The 15,284-nt window shown below is 37.7% G+C and overlaps 1 protein-coding gene across 3 annotated transcripts in view; it reads right to left on the bottom strand.

Moving 5' to 3' along the window:
• Positions 1–13,107, bottom strand: part of LOC6052791 (oxysterol-binding protein-related protein 8) — a 71,476-nt gene extending 58,369 nt beyond the window's left edge. The window contains exons 1-2 of one of the 3 annotated variants that reach the window (XM_038249530.1): positions 12,569–13,107; positions 2,817–3,204 (exon numbers count right to left, since the gene is read on the bottom strand). In XM_038249530.1, the coding sequence (XP_038105458.1) occupies positions 2,817–3,012 (196 nt within the window). In that variant the 5' untranslated portion in view covers positions 3,013–3,204; positions 12,569–13,107. The remainder of the gene's footprint in view (positions 1–2,816; positions 3,205–12,568) is intronic. The other 2 variants (XM_038249533.1, XM_038249538.1) reach the window with 2 other exon arrangements.
• Between the last annotated feature and the right edge of the window lie 2,177 nt (positions 13,108–15,284).

Genomic DNA, 15,284 nt, shown 5'->3' on the forward strand with positions numbered 1-15,284 from the left:
TCTGGAAACAGCAAAAAAAAGAGATGAAAATGGTAGTTTAGGACAAAAAATATAAAAATTTGAATTACATTTGATGTTTTTTTTACATTTTAGTGAAAAAGTGTTTTAAAATCATACATATTTCTCATGATTTAGAAACTAGTTTAACAGTAATCTTGTTTGTTTGGTTCAAAATGTGAAGGCTGCTGCAAATTATTTTTCATTTTTTTTTTTAAATTTTTGTCATTACCTGAGTAATGGAACTAAATCTTTAAAATATATTTGCATCGGCTTAATACGAATTCAAATAAAACACATAGATTTAACAAACTGTTAAACTAAATGTATGTATGTATGTATGATCCCCATACCCGCAGGCAACTTGGTCCTGGAACACATGTGAGCGCTAGGTGAACAATTCGATCATCTTTTACTCCGTAATCTGTACACCCACGTGCATAAGTTTTTTTGCACGAATTTTAGTGCTACAAATACCGGCGCATAGATCAAAATGGTATCCATCTACCCTCCCCAAGGCGCCAGAAATTTGTAGCGGGTGTAGGGACACTTCGCATAGACGCCCTTGCTCCCATCACGTCACTGAGGGTATGGAGCGACGAGAAATTAATAAGCATGCCCCCTCAGTCGAACCTTCATTAGAGAAGCAGGCAATCCACAACTCACAGCGAACGACCAAGGGAACACCCTACCGCGTATATAGTAAAGTGGCGTAGTTGTCTTCATTGAAATGTATGAATGTTAGAATAGATGAAAGAGTTATTTGAAAATAATAATGGAAAGCTCTTACCAAAAACACGAAATCTTCAAAAACAACTCCAAGCGTCTCGGGTGAAGACTCGCAAGACATATCCCGTGTTACACTTGAATCTTCACTTTACTTGAGTTCTTGTCTTGAATCGGTCTTGATCAGCAGAACTTTCGACAGTACTGGTACCGCACGATATACAGCAAGCACGACTTTAGAGTGGCAGGACGAAGATCACCACCCAAACCTTCTTTAGTAATTCTTGATTGACGCTGTTGTCGGCAAGGATCAGCCATCAAATACATCCCCGATGCCGTCCTGGCAGGAACTGGACTCACAGGAACGCTTGAATGGATGGCCACATCGCGAATGTATTTAACAAACTGTTAAACTAAAATTTAAAAAAAAAACTTTGTAATTTTACATTTATAAGAATTCCATAATTCCATGTAAGTTTCCATACAAATTTAAGGGGTGATCAAGATAATACAATAATGTTTCAAAAATCTGTATCTTGAGAAGCAATTTTAGAATAGGATGACATTAAAACATCGACAATAGGAATACCCCTTGATTCAATTCCTTGGGCCAAAATAAGTACCGTAAACCGGGTTGACATTGATAGGATTTCAATATACAGCCATTCCACGTCAAACAGGAAGTCTCCAAATCAAAAGTGTTCCGATTTGGCTCAAATTTGGAGTGGGAGTTCTTTGGCCCAAATAATTAGACCCGTATTTTTTTGTTTGGCGATTAGGGTGGTCCTATCCGAAATAGGGTGATCCAAAAAATTGCGTTTTTCGTTGATTTTCGCAAAAACCACATTTTTCAAAAAATCATATCTCCGGAACGGCTGAACCAATTTTGGAGCGCCACAATTCGAAAGAAAGGTTATAAGTTGGGGTTTTAAGGAAAAATATGTTGAGGTCCAAAAAAACTAGCTGAATATTTGAAAAGGTCATATGAAAATTTCATTTGCCGATTTCAAGGTCTCGGGACCAAAGAGCCTATGTCTGAAAATATTTTTCCCTGATTCCTTGTAATATTTTACATAACATATCAAAAAATTGCGAATATCCATTAACACGTTTCGGAGATATGATTTTTTGAACATAAAAACTGGGTTTTCCGACGCGCCACGCGCAAAAACTGAAAAATGACGAAAACGGGTAAAAATCAACTTTTTTCACTAAAACTGCGATAACTTGAAAATTTCAGCGATGACCTATACATGTTAGGGTACCAAAAGTTGCGTCTTTCAATTTCAATTCCCCCACTCCAAATTTGAGCCAAATCGGAGCAGTTTTGATTTGGAGACTTCCTGTTTGACGTGGAATGGCTGAGAATATTTTCCAATTGTTAATGTTATTTTCAAGATTATTGAATTGATTTTTTTTATTGTTAATAGCTACAGCTACAACCTTGACTGGGGCCGAGAGCCCTTCAACCCCGAACCAATGGATGACCGTGGCCAACCACCCATTAATCCCCACAACGAAATTCAACCAAGCTATAGTTGGCGCCAAAGATCCTGCCCGACTTCGTTTCTACTTCCCTGGATGAAACAGCTGAATAATCGGCCCGGAGGCAAATTATTGCACAAGACTCCCGACACGACGGCCGACGACGACGATGATGTGATAAAATTAAATCACCTGACACGAACGAACGAGTGCCAGCATGAGCTTTTCTAGAGATCTGTGTAGCTGTAGAGTTTTGTGCGTTTTTCTTTTGTAGGTGGTGTGTTTCATTTTTCCAAGTCTCTAAACAATCACTTGTCACGCAAGCTTGTGGGACGGGTCATCCCTTAAGGGCCGGCCGGAGACGTAATCAATCTTACAGGATGTGGCTAGCTTAAAACGGACCGTGACAAATTTGTACTATTTACAACCGAAAAAATCTTGCTCGAGATAAGACGCGATCCCTCAAATTTGCTAGCCTTCAATTTAACAAGCCAAACTAAACACCGAGACTACAGTTTGGGAGCTACCGTAACAACTAGCAGGTGTAACGACTCTAAGTAAACCTCAACTTTACAATCAAACATGAGAAAAGTGAACCAGCAACTCACCAAGAAACTTTCCCCCGGAGGCCGACCCGGCGGAGCTGCCCGGATTCGGCGGGGTCGACGCCTGTGACGAGCCGAGCGCCGGGGCCGAGTCGGGCCGCGCTCCGGCGTTGATCGGCGTCGAGACGACACTGACGGTCGCGGAGGGGCCACCGGTTCCTCCTCCTGCTCCGGTGGCACTGGTGCTGCTGGCACTCATCGTTTTTCGTTTTCAACAGAAAAACACGGTAATTTCCGACTAGAATTACACCGTTTTTTTTCTCCTTGTACAATTTTTGGAGCACTTTGCACGCTCAAAACTGCCGAAAGCGGGGGTGTGGGTGGTCCTCTCGGAGCAGGGTCTAGTTGGGAGACATTGCACCTGGGGCAGGAACACGATCTTTTTTGTCACCTGGAAGGAAGAAGGAACATACAGAAAATTTTAAACTCGTTAAAGTCAGTTTTTGATTAGTTTTCAGTTGAGAGCAAACCTTGCATTATTTTTTGATGCATGCTAATGCGCTGGCTGGTATTGCTGCTGCATTTAGGTAAATGTACCGTTTTTGCTTTTTAGCAACACACACAGCAGTTGCCCCGACCCCTTTTCGATTTGCGTGAAACTTTGTCCTAGGGGTAACTTTAGTCCCTGATCACGAATCCGAGGTCCGTTTTTGATATCTCGTGACGGACGGGCGGTACGACCCCTTGCATTTTTGAACATGCTAAAAAAGAGATTTTTTCAATAATTTGCAGCCTGCAACGGTGATGAGATAGAAATTTGGTGTCAAAGGGACTTTTATGTAAAATTAGACGCCCGATTTGATGGCGTACTCAGAATAAAAAAAAACGTATTTTTCATCGAAAAAAACATTAAAAAAGTTTTAAAAACTCTGCCATTTTCCATTACTCAATTGTAAATTTTTTTAGAACATGTCATTTTAAGGGAAATTTAATGTACTTTTTACCCAGAAGGGTATTTTTTTTTTTCATTTAGAACAAAATTTTTCATTATAATATTTCATGTTTTTTCTTACTTTGCAGGGTTATTTTTTGGAGTGTAACAATGTTCTACAAAGAAGAGCAGACAATGAAAAAAATTCACGAGTCACGAGTTATCGCGATTTTACGAAAAAGTTACTTTTTGCATTTCTCTTTGTTTCGTTGTCCGTGTCTGTCGGGGGTGATCATTGGGGTTAGTGATATTTCACGATTTCACGGACAGCGTGAAATCCGCGAAATTTGGCTTTTTCCGTAAAATCTCGTGAAATTTTATGTTTGTGTGAAAATGTAACGATTTTTCTTCTTTTTATCAAAATCAAAAAAGAATAAAAATAATCTTATGAACTACTATAGAATTAAGCGAGTGAATACCCTGGTTTAATTACTAATATAGGGTTAGTGCAGGCCAAGGATTGATACCTAAGAGCATGCAATGGCACTGACCGTGTTGCGTGCTCTTCGGTTGACGTCCACGTAAGGAACATCCTGGAAGGAGCGTAACTAACTACATCCGTAGTTCTGTTAGATCATCCGAATTATCTTGATCAGAACAGTATAGCTCTGGTTCCTTGCGAGTGTCCTATTGTCTTACCTCCACGTTGGCTTGGTTTTCATGATGACCTAGCTGGTGGCCTGTGGAAACGGATTGTAAACCTTTGACCACCGCGGGTCAGAGTCGAGACGGCTAAAAGAAAGGGGCGCGACAATGTGGGAAAGGGGAGGTAATTTGTGATTGTAGACGGTATTGTTTTGATTCGCAGTATGTTGAGTCAACTGCTGTGGATGTACCTGAAACATCGCACAACGGGGTTTCTCTTCTCTTCATTCTCAGCTACCACCTATCTCCTATTTTTATTTTGCTCTTCTGATTCCCAATTTTTCACTGATTCTTCTATTTAATATCCAACATTTGATTTTAATTTTACTAACTTTTGATTCTCTTATCTCTCAAAGCTTTTCCACTCTTTTCTATCAATTGATACTGCTGTAACAAACTTTGTTTTGATTTTTTTTTCCTTAAAAATATACTTTTCCTTAATGTACTAGTAATACCAAGTCTATTTATGATTCGCCTAATCTTTTTTGATTTTATTGCGAATTTATTTATTTGAATAATTCTTTATCTGTCCTATACATTATCATTACTATAATCTTAGCTTGTTTTGTATCTCTATTTATTAACTATTGTCTAATTTTACATCTAATACATCTAGCTTCTCATTTTTATTCTTCAAAATACGCTCATCATTCTCTTACTATTGATACTTGATTTTTATAAAATAAATTCTCTTTTACTGTCTATTGTTTTCAATCTTCACCTTTTTTTTTCAAACAAGTGAGGTTTGAGCCCTTACTCAATTTATGGAATGGTTAAAGTATTAACACAAATATTACTATTGTACTTTTGGTAAACTTTTATAACATGCTTAGGACCAAAATTGTAACAAAACACCGCGACAAAAGAAATAGCAACAGATAAACACGACTCAACACCAGGAAAGATTTCAGGAGAAAACAATACACAGTAAAATAACAATTAGTTTTTGAATTCAAACTAAAATAAAACAGTTTTTGCTTTAATGAAAATTGATAGGCACACTATAAATGGTTAGGCGCTTATACTTACATCAAACCCTACGTAATGTACCACCCCCGGCCGAGTTAAAATGCGTAACCGGAAAAGAAGGTGTGCATGCCTGGCACGAACACTCAAAGCGTGTTCTAGCGTGCTGCTCGTACTGACTCAGACCAAGGGTGAGATGTAGGTGTAAGGGCAGTGCGTGTTCGTCGGGAACCTAGTGCATAAGATCGGTCAAGGCCTGTTCTTACACTGAAAATTGCGAATTGCGAATTGCGAATATAGGGTTAGTGATCTTTGACGATTTCGTGGACGGCGTGAAATTCGTAAAATTTCTAATCTAATCTAATCAGACCCTAGCGCAGCCAATCTTTCGAAGGGATCCTGGAGAATGCTTTAGGTTAGATGACGCCTAGCACTCTTCTTGTCATTTATTTACATTTGTAGGGCGCCATTGCACCGGAATGCATTGAACCATCACAAGCGTTAAAGCGGCCAGGCCTACTGCGTAAAGCCGTATCGCAGAGATGACTCGTAATTGGGTTGAGTTTGAGCACTGAGTGTTCGAACAACAACACAATTCTGAATCGACAGGGGAGGAAGAAGCGTGGGGACACACCACCATACGCTCCGAGATTTGGTTGTATTCGTTGGGAGCACCATGCTAAGAAGGTTTGGTACTCAAGGACCCTTTGGGATGGGGCATTGTATTTCCACGAATGCCCTGGACACTATTTGCCGTGGTTATAGCGCCACAACTCGCTCTCTGTAACAGTATTACTAATTCCAGTCCACGCTCACCAAGTCGTCATGGCCTACTGGTTAGCATTTTTGCTTACCAATCCAAAGGACGGGGGATCGAACCCCGCCTCGAGCAACTTTGATTTTTCGTTCATATTCATCATTTCAAATTTATGTGTTCTTAACTTTCTCGTTGGAAGCAGATGGGCATCGAACCCAGAACCATTCGCTTACAAAGCGAACACCGTAACCAGTCAGCTACGGCCGCTCCCAAGCGTGAAATTCGTAAAATTTATCAATTTTCTTAAATCATTTTTTTTAATATCATTAACATCTTAATAAATATTTCATCCAAAAAGACTATTTCATTAAATTTTATTAATTTTCAATTAAAAAGCTTGAATATATATGTATATCAAATTGATATGAACCATTTGAAGAAATGTTCAGATTTTTGAGTTTTTTTTTTAATTAACTAAATTAAGTAAATTTCATCGCTGTGTTAAAAATTTTACCGCTATTTTATTTGAACGTATTGTGTTGGAAGAAATTAAAAGAATTTAGCTTTGTTTTATTCTAAATAAAATGAAGAGTATTTTTTACCTTTGGAATTACATTTTAAAAACATATCTAATTTTCTTTTTGGGCCTGTTTAATTTTAACAATATTTGTTTATTTGGGTGGATGATTCTCGCGAAAATAAAAAAAATATTAGTTTTTTTTTGTTTTCTTTTCTCATTTAGAATAAAAATATGTTAAAAATTATATTATTTTTGCAACTTGTCAAATTTAGTTTTTGAGAAGTGAATTAAAACCCTTAAAAATATGTTTAATGGGCTAAATGTCACAGAAAATTCAATTTATTTTACTTGTTTTGACCGAAGAAGATTGTTAAAATCTTGCTTCTATATTAAATTCAAAAAAATGTAAAATGATATAACAGAAGCAAATTAGCGAAAATATTTAAGCTTTATTAGTCGAATATTAAAAGCGCAGTAAATGAGAATACGCGTGCCCTACATTTTGTTTCAAAATATATATCCATAAACCAGGAGGTTTTTTTTATTTTGAAAATTAGAAGTTTTTTTTGTGACGCATTCAAATTTAGTGAGGATTTTTTAGGATTATTGAAGAAAAAGATATGATGAAGCATTAAAAGTGGTTTCTGTGATTAAAACATAGGATTTCCAGAGTCATTTTACCATTTTTCAAGTTCCGCGAAATTTGCGTGTAATTTGGTGTTTTGAAATTGAGAACCCCGTGAAATTTGCAATTTCGGAGCGTGAAAATCACTAAGCCTAGTGATCATGAACGGTCATGATCAACGACGACCAAATTTTTCAAAACTTTTTTTCGTAAAATCGCGATAAATCGTGATGTTTAGAAGCAAACCCCTTATGTTTATATATCTACAATTTTTGTAATTGTCTGCTCTACAACTTTGTAGAACATTTTAACACTCTAAAAAATAACCCTGCAAAGTTAGAAAAAAACACAATTTTTTTTTTTGTCATTTTAAAATTATGTTATAAATGAAAAAATTACCCTTCTGGGTCAATGTAGATTCGAAAAGAACATTAAATTTCCCTTAAAATGACATGTTCCAAAAAAATTTACAGTTCAGTAACGGAAATAGGCAGAGTTTTTTTTAACTTTTTTAGTGTTTTTATGAAAAATACGTTTTTTCGGAATTCTCAGTACGCCATCCAATCGGGCGTTTAATTTTCCATGAAAGTCCCTTCGACACCAAATTTCCATCTCATCACCGTTTGAGGCTGCAAATGATTGAAAAACAACTCTTTTTTCGCATGTTCAAAAATTGAAGGGGTCGTACCGCCCCTCCGTAACGAGATATCAAAAAACGGATTCGTGATCAGGGACAAAAGTTACCCCTTAGGACAAAGTTTCACGCAAATCAAAGAGGGGTCGAGGCAACTTTTCCCGATTTTGTGTGAGTTGGTTACGAATTACCCTAATACCAAAACTGGAAAACAATGTTTATTTCAGCAAATTTTTAAACAATAAACATAAAAAGGAACTAACATAAGAGATAACATGTTATTTTGTAACACAACTACTTCGAAGAACTCAACAGGGGTCGTGCCACCTGATCAACAATGATAAAGAAAGGACTGATATTGTCATTGCTAGCGAAAAATCTGACGGCCAAAGAACACGACCTGCGAAGCAACCGCGTGGCCCCGCTGCCCACAATCGACTTCACGAACAGCGACACAAAAGAAATGAAAAAACATGAAAAATCAAGACATCACGTCCCCACTGGCAGCGCATGACTTTGCTTCTCACACAGAACTCACTGATAAAACCATTGACAAAAAAAATGTCATCTCAATAGATGAAAGTTTAACCGCCACCAAACCACCTCTTTCGCTCCCTTTAAACAGCCGTGGTAAAGCCGCCAACACTTTTCCCGATCAATTCCGTCCATTGCTGCTGCTGCTGGCGATGCAAGCGATTACATCAAATGCAACAACAACAAAAACGCTGCTGCCGGTGCACTGCACTGCCATTATTACACAACCCGACCGGTTGCACTCGCTCTCTCTCTCTGTTTTCTCCATGCATGCATCTGGCTCTTCCTTTCCCTTCCAGTTTTTAACTTGTTCGAGCTTCAGTCTCAGTGGTCGGGCCCGCGACGGGATCGCGCCGAAAGTCAAATAATGTGGGCCAAGTGTGGCAGGGTGGCGACTTGGTTTGAAATAAAATAAAAAATCAAATATTTAGAACCTAATGAAAACTGATATTACAATCGTGTCTGCACCAAAACAGTGGAATAACTCCCTCAAGTTTAGAAGCGATTTGTTGCCTCCACAATTTGCGGATTGCATTTAAATTTTGTATGGGTAATTTCATGTCAACTGAGTATAATTTTTTTACTTGACCTTCACCGGACTGGACCAAACTTGGAGGAAACGTTTATCTAGCGATAATTAACAGAAATCCCAAGTCTATCCCTCTATTCCCTCTATTTTCGGCAATAACAAAAAAATTGCGCTTTTCGAAAAACTTTTTTTCCGCATAACTATGCAGACTTTCTTTAGGTTGCATTTTCTAGTAAATTGTCCACAAGAATAAATGTACAGTTTTATTTGAAAAGGTCCTTTAAACTTATAAAATGTTATAGCAATTTAATAAGACTTTAAAAAAACGTTACAGTCACGATGCCTGATTTTCTTTTACTTTTATATTGAAATTACATACAAAATGTAACTGGAATTTAATATAGGCACCGGATCTAGATTGTCAACCAACCACGTAAAACCTTATGATTTCGCCTGAAAGTTATGCAAAAAGCTACGCATTTGAATACGCCGGAGCTTTATGGCATGGGCATTTGGGTGTACTAAAAAAGCTTTCAAGGGATTTCCAGTGCTGGCCACCAGAGGCAAACACAATTCTGCATTCTGCACTCAAAGTCAGAATTGCCCTGAAAAGGGGAACTTGCGACCTTTTCCACAATTTCTTTTAGAAAAGAAAAATAACTTGTTTTGGAAAAGGTGGCAGCGGGTAGAGTTAAAAAGTGTAATTCTAATTTTTACTGCAAGTTTATATAATTCAGTAACCACTTTTCAAAAGGGCGAAACCCGCAGATGTAAACAAACTGGGTTTTCGTCAGAATCATGTAAAGCGAACAAAACTGATTCTAAAAGACCCTCCAACATCTCAAAATTCCAAAACTACGTAGTTTTAAAAGCAAAAAACAAAAGGGCTAATCAACAACCTCAATCAAAACAAACCAAATTGAGTTCCCGCCCTTGTGTTTTCACCCAACCACGAGGGGCGAATGTAGTGTTTTCTGCAAGTTCCGACGTATATTTAGAAACACCAACTTTTCGTTATAATTTAGTGAATTTTAACCTGACAATCCTAAAAATGGATCAAAATGTATGTTTCTGATGTCTCTGACCACAATTCCACAACAAACACGATAACTCAGGAACCATAAATCTTAGAGAGTCGGTCTTAGACTCAATTTTGAAGGAAATTGGACGTAGAATCCATTTCCGTGATCAAAATTTGGATTAAAATATGTTTTCTACTTGTATTGCGCAATTCAAAACTTTGAATGGCCGTATCTCAAAACAGCCCTATTTATTTTTTAAACTTGACCTCAACATCGTATTCCCCGTCCAATTTTACATAAGAATCACTTATCGACAGAAAGGAATATGTTTCGTTCCAGAGATATCGAATTTTAAAGTTTTGAGTATTTGAGATTACCTAAATTAGCTACACTCGCCACATATGCTAGAAGGACTCGGGCGCGCTGATCAATAATTACTACCTGGTGTTCTGTAAGATGAATTATTTTTATAATTTTATACGATTTTGAGATAATCAATACCTTGAACAATCTATTTTTGTTTAAGGAATATTTATTGGGTAATTTTGAATGCACTGTTTTTCCTGATGTCAGTGTCATTGAACCATATTAGGTAAAATTTGAACTTTCAATATTTATTTGCAAATGCTACAACGTTTTTACAACACAATTAAAAAAAATCTATTGTTTTCATATTTTTCCTAATTCCTCATTTCTTCCCACTTTATCAAATTATTTCTTTTATTTGAAGCAAGAACAAATGTAGAGCTGGATGTAGTAGATGAAATAATTCTCATGGGTTCTAGAGCTTTTGCCATGTGCGGTATCAAAATAGTGTCATTCAGCAATAAACCCCAAAATCTGCCTTACGGTTTGAAAGATTGAGCATGATCATATTAAACTGATTTTTATATTGTGAACCAGTTTCATCTGAAAAATTGATGATTTTTTCAATTCTGGTACATTTAATTTCAAAAACGAAACCATATACTTCTGATACATGTGGACAGCAGCTGTATCGTCTTCCAAGATTTCGAAATGATTGACAAATACAAAAGATAATTGTTCGAACGGTTAATTAATCTTTGTGATTTTCTTACTTTTTTCAGCTTTATACTTTCCAGAAATCCTCTTGCTTAATCATGCTTCACGAGAGTATTATTCATGTTAATTCATAATTTTTGATACGATAATGTATTGTACACTTTTTCTTAAGTGTTACTTACAACATCAATTTCAATTTCCTGCTAGCACAGCGGGAATTCCATTCTGCTCTGTATTGCGTGTCGTTCTTGCTCTGTCCTGTGGGCTAGCACATAAATTCACCCCATACTATTTTTTTAAATTTAAGATTAATACAGCATTTTCCTACAATTTTTGCCTAATTTGCTAATGATTAATTGGGATGAAATCGTATTTCAATAAATAAACAGGTAGCAGTTATTGATCAGCGCGCCCGAGTCCTTCTAGCATATGTGGCGAGTGTAGCTAATTTAGGTAATCTCAAATACTCAAAACTTTAAAATTCGATATCTCTGGAACGAAACATATTCCTTTCTGTCGATAAGTGATTCTTATGTAAAATTGGACGGGGCATACGATGGTGAGGTCAAATTTAAAAAATAAATAGGGCTGTTTTGAGATACGGCCATTCAAAGTTTTCAATTGCGCAATACAGGTAGAAAACATATTTTAATCCAAATTTTGATCACGGAAATGGATTCTACGTCCAATTTCCTTCAAAATTGAGTCTAAGACCGACTCTCTAAGATTTGTGGTTCCTGAGTTATCGTCGTTCGAAGATAGGGGTTTCGCTCAAAAATAGCCAAAAAGTCGATTTTTTGGGAGGGTACAAAAATGGAGGGGGTGGTCCGATTTGGATGAAATTCGGGATTTTTACATGTTTTGACAGTCTCAACAGCTCTGCCAAATTTGAGCAGAATCGGAGATGGTAATTTTCAAATTTGCATTTTTTCTTGCACACTTCAGGTGGAATGACCCAATTAAAATTTCATAATTATTATTGTGAAATTTTCAAAATGAATTTTTTATAGGTGGACCAACACGAGAAAATAAAGAGTAAAACTTTTGGATTATTTTGCAAATTTAACAGTGCTGGTATTAAAAAATTGTAGTTGTAGATGTTCATATGCTTTTGGGGAATCTTTTTTTATTTTCAAATTTTGCTCCAGATATATTGAAGCTCTTTCTAAAAACAAATTCGAGTATCTACCCTTTTACCAGCACCAAATACGAGTGCACCACAAACATCGTATGTTTCGTTCCGGCGATGACGACGACCGAAAAAATTAAAGCAACTAAACACACTAGTCCCATTTTAGGAGGGGGGCCATCGTGGATCTAGTTTCTGGCCTCGGGCCGCAGCAGCAGCATCAACTCACACGATGATGGCAAAGTGCAAAAGTGGGCCCTCTTGAACCTGTTTTGTACGGCAAGTGGGAAGTGACGATGCCTGGGGCAGGAGGGTAGGAGGTCAAAGGGGTCGTTCCTTCCCCTACCCTTCCCTGGACACAATGATTGACTTCAATTAGAACCAACTTCCCATTCATGGAGAGAACCTTTTTTCCAGAGATGATTCAAGATTTGACTCACTTTCTGCACGCGAATCTTTCCAAAGGACAGCTTCTGGTCGCCTTCTCGAAATCCACAAACTCCCGCAGTGGCAGAAAGAGAGAAGTCTTCCGGCACGTCACCTAAAGTTATCACCGTGATGATGTTTTACGATTTTTACTCTTTCAACGCTGTGCTGCTGAGGGGGCTCGCGAAAGAATCGAAATCACTAGAAAAAAAAAACTGCACAAACACGCACACAGCGAAAGCGACTGGGGCACACACGCACCCGCGACCCGCCGATGGCCACTCCGCTTAGCACAGGCTCCCCTCGCTGTCTCCAACTGGTCAACAGAAGTGACGAAGGCTACTTTTTTCTTCCTTTTTTTGCACAATAAAAAATCGACCCACGGAACTCCGGCGGGTGGAGGACGTGTACACACGGACAAACACACAGACACACACGACGGGACCGCACGGGAAATCTGGACCGAAGTGGGTTCGAAAAAATCGCGATCCGTTCCGGGACTTGAGCTGGTGTTGACTGACGAGCTGGTCAGCGAGTAAAGTGCGGATGATTAAAGTTTTTTGAGTGTGCGAGGAAAAAAAATGACAACATCACGATGACAGCGGCGGCGCTGTCAAGTTGGCGGCAGGGAAGCCAGATGCACAGATTTTTTAGATATTTTAGTTGCTGCAGATATTTTTAAAAAATTACAGACTTTGGGATTTGAAAACATAAAAGTTTAGAAACGATTTTTTTTCTAGATTTGGGTTCAAAAATAGCTATTGTCCGTTTCTTTCAAAGATACACGCCGCGCGGCATTTCAGAATGTGCCATAGACATTGTTGCCAGCGATTTTCTGCACTTTAAGTGCAATAAAAATCATACCCGGCAACAATGCCATGCAATTCGAAGAAGAAGATCAACAAAAACAAAACGCGCAGTATGAGATTTGACAGCGCGCTTTTGCCGAAAGTACGGCGCGTCGTTTCGAGGCTGGTTTGCCGCGTGTCTTTCTCGGGATTACGCGCAATATTTTCTAGAGTTAACCCCTTTCCGCCATGAGCAAAACCGATTTTTTTTGTTTTCCTTGCCATTTTCTACACAATTGGGTTCTAAAGCCCTATGTCAATTTTTATGTACAACGGTAAAAAACACGATTAAAAACAATTTCTGATCACTTTTTTTCATTTTAATGCAAAATTTTTTTTTGGCTAGACAACATTTTTTCGGTGGATCAACTATGGTCCCCTTGGAACGAGCTGTCAAGTAGGAACTTTTCTGTCAAGAAGGACCGCGAGGTTAATTTTTCAAAATTGATTTAAAAATCCATTTTAAACTCTTTGTGGTCGTACAAAAGGTCATTGTACTCAGAAAAATAAGCTTTATCTCTGTGAACAATAATATCAGCAATCTAAGCTACATTTTAGGACCCAATTGGATGCCACGCAAAACCCACACAACACAGATCTGTGTAAAAAAATTACACAGATTTTGGAACAGTTCCTGCTGTCAAATCTGTTTAATTTTTTAACACAGATCTGTGTAAAAAATACACAGATTTTCAATAGGCTTCCCTTTAAAATCTGTGTAAAAAAGTCACAATACTAAGATGGCGTCGTTCATGCAGAATCAGATGCTACGAGAACTTGGTAATTTTTTGGTCTTTTGATTTTAATTGGGTACTAAAGCCCTATGCCAATTTTTATGTACAACGGTAAAAAACACGATTAAAAACCATTTCTGATCACTATTTTTCATTTTAATGCAATTTTTTTGACAAGACAACATTTTTTCGATGGATCAACTATGGTCCCCTTGGAACGAGCTGTCAAGTAGAAGCTTTTCTGTCAAGAAGGACCGCGAGGTTAATTTTTCAAAATTGATTTAAAAATCATTTTTTAACTCTTTGTGGTCGTACAAAGGGTCATTGTACTCAGAAAAATAAGCTTTATCGCTGTAAACAATAATATCAGCAATCTAAGCTTCATTTTAGGACCCAATTATATTTTGTTCATTTGGTTTCATCTTTCAGATTATTTACATTCCGGTTCCCGGTGTCGGGAATATGAAGAAGACTCATGATCCTGCTTTTCGAGGTTCATTTTCTGCCATCTGCAGTTTCGTCTGCTGCGAAACCTATCTGGCAGCCTGCTTAACCAGCCGGAACTTCTTGTATCCGGACGAATGTCAATGTCAGTCTAAAACAATTGGGCAAAACATTCCAGCCGGTTCCGGTCGAGGTGTTCAGGAAACAGCAGAAACAAACGGACACTGCGGTGCGTCCAAAAATGTGTCAACCTCGTGTCCAAAAGAAAGAGTAAATAATGTCTTATGCATAAATCTTCAAATTGAGGATAATAAATGATACTGTTGTTTTGTTTCTATTTATCAATTAAATTTAGTTTTATATTAAAAACCAAGATAAAATTCTACCCAGATTCTGTGTATTATTTAACACAGATCTGTGTAAAATTTTACGCAGTTTTCATAATCAAAATTTCACAGATTTGACAGACAACGGCTGTACACACATCTGGGTACAAGACTTTTACACGGATTCTGTGTATTCCCGGTTTTGGGAAATCTGTGTCAAATTTTACACAGATCTGTGTTGTTTGGATTTTGCGTGTGGGATTTGAATTGGAGGCAGTAAACTACAGACTGTCTAGGGGAAACAGACTGGCCGATGCAAAATAAATACTGGCAACGTATGTTTTGTGCTTGCAACACTGCCAGTTTTGCTAAACGTAA

The sequence above is a fragment of the Culex quinquefasciatus genome, chromosome 1 (assembly GCF_015732765.1).
Source record: "Culex quinquefasciatus strain JHB chromosome 1, VPISU_Cqui_1.0_pri_paternal, whole genome shotgun sequence".
NCBI classification, from domain to species: Eukaryota; Metazoa; Arthropoda; class Insecta; order Diptera; family Culicidae; genus Culex; species Culex quinquefasciatus.